Raw genomic sequence first — 10,964 nt, forward strand, 5'->3', positions numbered from 1 at the left:
ATGCAGATATTTAAAAAAAAATCACACTACATATTTAAATCATGTTGAATATAAAAAAATATAAGATTAAAATTTAAACATATTTAAGATACATAGTATAAATCATTTAAAATCATATAATTATTTAAAATTAAATCAACATACGTCGTACTATAGTAGACAAAGAATACCCGATAAAAAAATAAGTGTATAATATATTTCATAATTATTATAAAATATTCATAAAATGTTATGATTAGAGTGGAAAATCAAGTGATTTATTGAAATGTTTGCAATGAATTTTTAAGTTTTTCGCTAAAATATGATTTTTGAGACATAATAATAAGGGTAGGAAAATCATTTGAACTTAATATGAACTAGAGTTCTCAGTTTTAACATAATTCATCCTTATATGTCTACTATCGTGCTATGCATAGAATTAAACTTTATAAACACGAAGTTTAAGGTTAATATTATATATTTATATTAGATTATAACTAACAGTTTTATTTTTATAAAAACTCGGAAAATTGAGGCAGATATTTTATTTTATTTTTTTATTTTTTTCAAAAACAATCAGTACAACAAGCACATTTAGTAATTTTGATATAGAATATATACATAATTTTTTTTTAAAGAATAACAACTTTTAAGGTAGTAACCTATTGGTAACACCTAAGAACTTATAGTTGGATTTAGATCACTTAAGGAGATCTCGAAGATCTCGATCCAATTTCGTTTGAGCCTGCGAGGGGGTTGCCTGGGATATGCAGTGAAGCCATATCTTTAATGATAGGATTAGTACTGGAGTTGTGTTGGGAGTGGAAACGGTGGTAGTGAATTTTGGCGTAGTCATTGACATTAGTTACTTTGAGGTCGTTGTGAAGTGAAAGGTTTGTCATGTACCATGGAGCACCAGTTAAAGTACGTAGGGCAATGTTTTGGAAATATTGGATGGGGCGAATGTTTGAGGGTTTGGCCATCCCCCATATTTGAATACCATACGACCAGACAGGTCTGATCATTGTATTATACAATAACATTTTGGTTTTTAGATTAAGTTTAGATTTAAGAAGAGGTCGGAAGAGATGGAGTCTACTGTTGGCAAGTTTCCTTTTGTTTTGGAGATGGGGTTTCCAAGTTAAACGTTTATCTAAAATTATACCTCGATACTTTGTCTCGTTCGAGATAGGTATACTTTTGTCTTTAAGTTTGATGGTAGGACAAATGCCAGGGCGTAGAGCGAAAGTGACTTCGGAAGATTTACTCTCGTTTATACTAATCATCCAGTTATTGGCCCATTTATCTATAAGATTTAAATGTTCTTGAAGGTTTTGTGCAGCTATAGTTATGTCACTATTACTTGAGAGGATAGCAGTATCGTCGGCAAATGTAGCAAGTAGAGTGTTGTCGGTTTTAGGGATGTCCAATGTAAAGATGTTATATAAGTCAGGTGAGAAGTCGCTACCTTGAGGGACACCTGCTTCGATGTTAAACAGTGGAGAAAAAGCATTGCCGTGTCTGACCTTGAATTTTCTGCGTTCTAAATATGATTTTAGGATAAGGTATAGTTGGGCTGGCATAAATTGTTTTAGTTTGAATAGAAGTCCATTATGCCATACTTTATCAAACGCCTGTGCGACGTCGAGAAAAAGACCTGTACAGTATTTTTTATTTTCGAGCGCAGAGGCAATCGTGTCAGTTAGACGGTGTACTTGATGCAGAGTCGAATGTTTTGATTGAAAACCAAATTGAGTATTAGGTATAATATTATGCTCAGATAAGATGGGTCTGATTCTCTTGAGGAGACATTTTTCAAAGAGTTTGCCTAAGGTGGGCAGCAAGCTAATGGGTCTATAAGAGGTAACCATGTTTTTAGGTTTACCGACTTTCGGAATGAGAATTACGACAGCAATTTTCCAAATGGCAGGAAAGTATGATAGACGCAGAATGGAATTATAAATAAATGTTAATAATAATATCCCTTTCTTGGAGAGATTTTTTAAAACTTTGTTTGGTGATAAGATCATAACCTGGAGCTTTACCGATCGGAAGTGTTTTAATGATACTACTGATTTCACCTGGAGATATAGGTTTGGTGGGAAGGGACATGGGTAGAGGAGACGAGAGGAAATTGTGGACTTTATCTGTATGACTAGGATCAGGTCTTGGATATTGGTGGTTTTTGAATGTGGATTCTAAGTGCTTACCGAACAAGATAGACTTTTCAATGTCGGTTACTGCTAAGGTATTATTTTCTTTTAGGAGGTGTGGAGATAGCTCTTTAATTTTGGTTAATCTTTTAGTGGCCTTCCATAGAGAGGCAGATATTTAAAAAATAAAATCACACTACTTATCTAAATAATTATGTTGAATATTATATAATAATAAGATTAAACTTTATATATATTTAAGATGCATACTATAGATCGAGTGAAATTATATTAATATTTAAATATATAACTTACGATTTGCTATAATAGACAGAGAACACCCAATAGTATTAATTAATAAGAGAAAATATATTTTATAATTATAAAATATTGATTATTCATAAAATGTTATGATTAAAGTGCAAAATCTAGTGATTGATTTGAAATGCTTGCAATGATTTTTCAATTTTTTAAGTAGAATATAAATTTCGGAACATAAGAATTAGGGTAAAAAAATCATTTGAAGATAATTTGAAATAGAGTTTTTAGTTATAACATATTCATACTTATATGACTACTATCAGGCTATGCATAAAATTAAACATTATAAAAACGTAGTTTAAGGTGAATATTTAATTATAATAGATTATAACTAACAGGTTTTTTTTTAGAAACTCGGAAAAAATAATCAGATATTTAAAAAAAAAAATCACACTTCTTATTTAAATCATGTTGGATATAAATAAATATTTGATTATAATTTAAGCATATTTAAGATACATAGTATAAATCGTTTGAAATTATATAATTATTTAAAATTAAATCAATTTACCTATTACTATAATAGACAGAGAATACCCAATGATTAAAATAATTGTAGAATATATTTTATATTTATAAAATATTCATAAAATATTATGATTATAGTGGAAAATTAAGTGATATATTTGAAATTTGCAATGAAATTTTAAGTTTTTCGGTAGAATTTAAGTTTCGAAACGTAATAATTAGGGTAGAAAAATCATTTGAATTTCTAATATGAACTAGAGTTCTTAGTTATATCATATTTATACTTATATGTCAACTATCAGGCCATGCATAGAGTTAAACATTATAAACACGTAGTTTAAAATTAATATTTAATTATAATAGATTATAATACTAACAGCTTTTTTTTTTTAGAAACTCGGAAAATTGAATGCAGAGATTTAAAAAATAAAGTCTTGCTACTTATTTAAATCATGTTGGATATAAATAAATATTTGATTACAATTTAAGCATATTTAAGATACATAGTATAAATCGTTTGAAATTATATAATTATTTAAAATTAAATCAATTTACCTATTACTATAATAGACAGAGAATACCCGATGATTAAAATAATTGTAGAATATATTTTATAATTATAAAATATTCATAAAATATTATGATTATAGTGGAAAATTAAGTGATATATTTGAAATTTGCAATGAATTTTCAAGTTTTTCGTTAGAATATAAGTTTCGAAACGTAATAATTTGGGTAGAAAAATCATTTGAACTTATTATATGAACTAGAGTTCTTAGTTATATCATATTTATACTTATATGTCTACTATCAGGCCATGCATAGAATTAAACATTATAAACACGTAGTTTAAGGCTAATATATATTTATAATAATTCAGTATAACAAACATTTTTTTTTTTTAAATTTTATTAGTCAATATTTTCAGTTTTCAGAAAATAATAAATAATTGAACCTATTAATAGCACTAGTGTTTAGAAGACTTTCATTATAGGTACTCCGTCATTGAAAGATGTTATTCAGGTAAGCAATTTTTAATCAATGACTAATAATATCCCAGATAGCAATTATGCAATGACAATATTAAATGGATATTGGTTTTCCATTGATAAATTAATATTGTAAATTTAATATTAAATAAACATTGTATTATTATTTTATTTTAAAATTGAAAATGTATACATATATTCCTGTAATATTGTCTCCATATTGATTGTTTAATGTTGAATTGAAATGATGTATTCAATATTTATACTTTGTTTAATATGTAATATAATTCCAATGTTCTTTAAACAATATTTGGAATTTAATATTAAGTTTTTAATTCAATACTATCATAATGTTGGAAATACAATAACAATTCAATGTTATTATAACGATATTGTATGTCTATTAAATTAAACATTGCATTTCTAACAGCTATTCAATAATATCATAATATTGAACATACAATAATTATTTAATGTTGTTAAAGCAATATTGTGTTCATATTTCTATAGAGATTCCAACAATTTGTGTTGGATAATTTAACTATATATATATATATATAATAATACGTATTAATAAAATTAACTAATTAGTTAATTATTATAATAAAATCATGGTTATAATATATTTTAATTACAATTGCAAAGATAAGTACCGCCGATTTTTATAGACTTTGAATTAAAATAATAATAATTTTGCGAGAGTAGGTATTATATTATTATAAGTATAATGCATCGAGGCACACCGGCCGCTATAGTAATATACATAATTAATGAACTTTTTATTTTGTGATCTTTTATACAGCAAAAATTATATGATTTATTTTGGTGCAAAACTCTATAATTTGACTATTCGTTTTAAAATAATTATTTTTCTCTACAACCTTTTTAATATTATATGCATAGATTTCAGTAATTTAATAGTGACAATACTTTCGAATCACAATAGTAATGTATGTCACATTTAATATTTCAAAGAAGAAATTTCTAGTTGTATATTATTTCATAATTTCAATACTTGTTGATTTGTGAAAAGAGTCTTTCAATTTATTTGTGCGCTTGTGGCTTGTTCCTGGTTAGGAAGGAACAAATTCACACATTTACTAAGTTGTTAACTATGGAATAAGTTTTCCCTTCGCAAAACTAAAAAATTCTAGGTATCGATTTTCGGTCATTTTATTATTATTGTTCTATCAAATATTTTTTCTACTGTTCAATACAACTTTCACTGACAAATTATTTCATTAATTAGTTAATCTTTATTTATAATTTTATCCAAAGAAAAGTCTTAAATGTTTCAAATGAAGTTCTTATTTGGTTCAATGTAATTTGATCACTCGAGCAAATCCTATGAAATTTACTTTAATATTGAATAGAGTTTGTGTGTTAGCCTATGCCCTATACTACAAAGTATTTTAAAGGACAGGTATTCGACTTATTTTTTTTTTAATATTATTGATAAAACTCCGACAAGAGCAATGAACGGTATTGATTTTACTATAATGTACATATTATGTTTTTTTTTTAGTGAATCTAAAATATACGGGCCTTATAGACATTTTACGCATAATCAGTTTTCGACAAAATCGATTTTTTTATTCTGCTGCAACTCAAATACAAATCATTGCAAATACTTGCAATTTTCTACAAATATTTATATCTGCGTTATCTATTTACGATTGAATTTTTCAATTTTTTTAGGGTTTTTGTTTAAATGCCTACAAAAATAAAATTAGCTATAAAACTCTTTGCTATTTAATTAAGTAGGTATATATAATTTATTATAAGGTATGAATATTAATATAATTCATTAGGTAATGACGTCATTAACTATTTATATTAGAATATAATAATGTATACTCTAGAAATTAGTACCCTCGAATAATATTTTTGAGTTACAATTATAACTAAAATTGTTATTCTTGATTGTTTAATATTAAATTTCATCAATATTTGAACTTAAAATAACAATATATAATGAAACTGTGTTTGTACAGTTTTTAAATTTCTTTTGCAACAGAATTACTTATTTACGTAGAACCTTGCTTTAAAATTTCAATCCTTAGCTGTGCATTTTAAACGTTTCATACATCTTTAAAAAATAAAAAAATTTTAAATCTTCAATTAAATAATGTTTTTTAAAATTTAAACTTTTAATGGTTATAAAAAAAAAACGTTTATAAGTAATTTTAATATTTTTCAACTACTATGATATTGTAAACTTATGGGGAACCTTGTATTGTAAAATTGTAACTAAGTTTTTTTATTATTTTTTAACTTGAATTGTTACAATATATTAGGAGCTTTGTACTAAATGTTGAAACTTTTTCAGTTTAAGTTAGCATTTTAAGTTTTTTATATATAAAAAAAAAACTAAAAAGATCGAAATTACAACTTAATTTTTTTCTGTTTTTCCCTGTACTTTTTAAAACTACTAGGAATTAAGTTTTACCTCGTTAATGCACCAACAATAGATTCACTTTTCAATTGGGAAAGCTAGGTACCTACTGATGTTTAAAATCGAAGTATTATTTCGACAACTTATCATGTACACAGATAAATACAAAAGAAAACACATCATTGTAAATCCCCACTAATCCCTTAACCTTGTTTCAAATTACATAGTTTTTTAATATCAGGTTCAAATGATGCGAGATATAATCTAAAATCTGGAGCTGCGTTTAGTTTATTTCTATACTTACTTTTAATAAGGTACCTATATAAAGAAAACGCTCTTTCGACCAACTCCGTACTAGTAAATGGCAATAGGAACTCAATTGCCTTGTCAGAGAGTAGCTCATATTCGTTTCTAATATCTACTCAAAAATTAATAAGTTGTTTTCTCTTAAACTCTCTTTTTAAAGTTGTGTCACATGAAAGTTCTTTCAAGTTTTCTTTTTCTACGATCGATAAAGATGTAACTTTTTGAAAGAATTCTTCATTAAAAGAATTTGAAATCTAATTGTTTTCTTTTTCAGGTTTGGAAAAGTATTTTTTGAAATATAATTTTAACCCTTTCAGATGTTCAATTATTATGTTTTTCTTAATTTCCCGAGACATAACTAGCTTATTTTCAGATAGAAAGTTGTGTAACGTTTCAAATACCTCAGGTTGGTCATTTTCAATACATACCCTCCAAAAATCTATTTTTTTAACCATTGATTTAATTTTATACGAAACACTGAAAATCGTTACTGAATTTTTTCGAAGTGCCAAATTTAAATTGTTTATTTGTAAAAAAATATCAGATAAATACGCAAGCGCCTGAAGCCAATTGCAGTAATGTAATTTTGGAGATAATTGAAAAAAATGATCTTCAAAAAATATTTGGACTTCATGTCTTAGTTCGAATAAACGTGCAAGTATTTTGCCACGGGATAGCCACCTAATTTCTGAGTGAAAAAGTAAACTTGAATGAGGAATCATCATGTCTTCGCATAAAGCTTTAAATATTCTCGAATTTGTAGACCTTGCTTTTATAAAATTAACTAATTTAACAGCTTCATCAAGTACGAGTGTTAGTTCCCCTGGAAGGTTTTTAGATGCTAAACTCTGTCGATGAATACAAACAATGACTCCAGTTTATATTAGTAACTATTTTCATAAAGCAACCTCGAAGACCAGTATATATAGCTGACATTGACTTTCCACCATCGGTAAAAAGTCCACAAAAATTGGACCAATTAATACTCATTTTTTTGAAATAACAATCAATAGCATTATTCAATATCTTCAACGGTTGTGCGTTCAGACAATAAATGACAAAGCAAAACATTTTCTTCGACTTTAATATTATTTAAATACCTTTCAGTAACAAGTAAAACTGCGAAATTAATAACATCGGTGATTTCATCAACTTGAATAGCGAAAATGTTACTGTTTTTTATTCTATCTATTACTGTCAACTCAATATCTTTAGGCATATCCTGAATTCGACTAGAAATTGCATTATTTGAAAGAGGAATACTGTTTATCTTTTTCACGTTCTCTTCTCCAAATATACACTGAACGGTATCTTTTATACAAGAAGAAATCAAATTTTCGGCTATTGTATGGTTCTTATCACATTTTGCAATACGATAATTTATACGATAACTACCTAGCTTCAATCGCGTTTTAGTCATCTTTATTAGCTGGCTTTATATATGACGTCAAAATCGAAGTATTCTCATTGCTTCTAGCTAAACGTTTAAAAAAATCACATTCTTTATTTTTATAATCAGCATGTTTTGTTTCTAAATGTCTTATGACCAGAGAAGGTTTCATGCAGCTATTCGACAATACTTCACCACACACAAACACTTAGGTTTAGGATAGTCAAAATCTCCTACATATGAAAATCCATATTTTACATATTCATCAGTATCAGTGTATTTTATCTTTTTACCTTTTTAACCTAACCTTTTTTTTTGCGTACCCCTTGAGATCATCGTGAGTACCCCAAGGGGTACTCATACCCCCGGATGGAAACCGCTGGACTATAATTAAACAAATTTTTAATTCTCAATTTTTTTTTTTTTTTAATGCTTACAAAAAAAAAAATAATTTTTTCAATTTTATTAATTTGTAATGAAGGTACATTGTTTTTTATACAGATTGTTAATTTTTTTCGTTACCTATCTATCTATTTATATTTTTATTAAATAACAATGTGACAAATACAATTAGTTTTACTGTCTCAAAACAGATTATATTATCGTTGACACGTCCTGTCAAAATCTAATATTGTTAATGATAATTTTCATTTAAAAAACATAACCAAGTTCTTTCTTTACATAAAAAAAAATACGTACCATTCTGGACTGTAAATGATAACGTTCAATTAATTTCTAACTATGAAGATACATAATATTTTTCATAAATAGATTACAAGCATACTATGATTAATGTAATGACTCTATAGATATTTGGGGGAAAAGTATTTTGATTGTTGCAGATGTTTTCTAACCTTTTACTGATTAAAGTTATTATTTTTTATTTTATTAAATAGTATGGTGCAATTTATTTATATATAAAAATATTTATATTATCTGTTTTAATAAAGTCACAACGATATCTGGATACGTACAATACTTAGAAATAATTATAAACAAGATCTCGAATAATATAACAACATTACTTTTATTAATACGAGATATGATGCGAATAATTTTCAAAAGTAGATACCTTATAAACTATGGATTTAAAATTGTTAGACATAACAATGAAAATATATTTTCTTCAGAAAGACATACACATATTATTATAAAATGCATTTATAACAAAAGTTGTCAACCAATGTACCACTGCACGCTGGTATACATCAATTATTTTCTAAGTGTGCCACAAGCATATGAATGAATTTTTTTTTTATTAATTAAATTTGATAAAAAAAATAATAAGAAATAGACTTAACGCTGTTCATGGCATAGACATTTGCTATGAATATATTGTGAATACCACAGCCGTGTTAAAATAAAAAGTTTGAAAACTTTAGATTTATATTTTAACAAAAATGCCATTTTTTATTAATTCTAGTGAACTTTATTTGGTGTATTAATCTTGCAAATTATCAAAATTAAAATGTAATTATTATAATATTTAATATAAGCGTTGTAATGGTCAGATTCCAAGAGTAACACTTGCTATAAATTCAAAATCAATGCGGATAGTTTTTCAATATTTGGAACATATTTATGAGAGAAACAGTTGTTGATACAACTCTTGGATGAAAATAGATTATAAGATATGCTAATGATAAAACAATTTTCATTTTCTAAATATTTGATTTTAAAATTTAAAGTTTGCAATACATAGACTGACAGAGAGTTAAATGAAGAAAGTCATTATTATGTAAAGTGTCCGAAGATAAACATTTCAAGCAACATATGCTTTGTATACAATTTCATTTAAGTATTGAAGTAAACAGTGAGAATTAAATTAGGTGATTCAGAAGTCAATCATTCAACGGCTGACGTTTTTAAGATACCTATTCTAATACTATATCTACAGGTGATCTGACAAATGAAATAACTTTTATTCTAATCAATATTTTTAAAAAAGAACATTTTTAATAGTTACAATTTCAATTTTTTTTAATTATAATGTTTCATACATAACATAAACTAGATCGTAATTTACTTAACAACAATATTGATATATAAAAAAATTTTAAAAATCAACCATTTGACTTAGATAAATTTTTTTACCACATACATTTTTCTCAAATCAAAATTTACAAATTGGCTATGAAGGTAATAAAAAATAACCAATCGAATTTCTGTATTTATTAATCACTTAAGAAAAAAATTAAACTATGAGATATTTTAGTCATTGTCGAGTTTAATTATACTTATACAAACGTTGTTGTATATTATTAGTGATTTTAATCATATAAAATGCAGTGATAAAGATAAAACGAGTCTGAAAAACTACTAACAATGTATATTATGTCCTAGTTAATTTTTGATTTATCATATGATCATTTTAGAAGAATAGAAATTACAAATAAGACAATAAAACATACAATACTTACAAATGGTATCTGTAGAAAATATACATAATATACAATTAATCATTGATAAATAAATTATATTAAATTTGAAATAATGTTCGTCATTGCAGGTTTTATCTATCTATACTGATAGTGAAACAGTATAAAATATTAATGACGTACGATATGTGAACATTCATAATATTATATAGTATGACAATTATTATATTTCTACGTTTATATTTTAGAGTATTTTTAAAAATAATGTTGACATTTATTTTAATATACTTCACATTTAAAGGGTATAGGTGAAGCACACGTAACCCGAAACTGAAATAATTTGCCTTCCAACCGCACGAACCACACATAGGTACCTACTATTTTTAATTTTTTATCACGCCGCCTCTGCGTTCATCGATCGCGCAAATAGATAGAAAGTAATTCAACAACCATACTATTCTACGAAAACAATTTATCGTTTATAGTGAAGCTTGACTAAATCAGTGACGATTGGTAAATTAAGGTCAAAGTGAAGGGTATTATTGGAAACACAGGATGGGTCTTTAGAGATGACATGAAAAAATA

General features: G+C 26.1%; 1 protein-coding gene across 1 annotated transcript; it reads right to left on the minus strand.

The window, feature by feature from the left end:
• Positions 1 to 7,626: 7,626 nt before the first annotated feature.
• Positions 7,627 to 8,031, minus strand: LOC149056988 (zinc finger BED domain-containing protein 5-like). Its single transcript, XM_089223261.1, has one exon. It carries the CDS (start codon positions 8,029 to 8,031, stop codon positions 7,627 to 7,629), a length of 405 nt encoding a protein of 134 aa, XP_089079387.1.
• Between the last annotated feature and the right edge of the window lie 2,933 nt (positions 8,032 to 10,964).

Source organism: Diuraphis noxia, unplaced genomic scaffold (genome assembly GCF_037042655.1).
Source record: "Diuraphis noxia isolate RWA-SAM2 unplaced genomic scaffold, SU_Dnox_SAM2 contig0003, whole genome shotgun sequence".
NCBI lineage: Eukaryota > Metazoa > Arthropoda > Insecta > Hemiptera > Aphididae > Diuraphis > Diuraphis noxia.

Coding starts and splice junctions, on each gene's coding strand:
- LOC149056988 (XM_089223261.1), bottom strand. CDS start 8,031: ATGACTAAAACGCGATTGAAGCTAGGTAGTTATCGTATAAATTATCGT.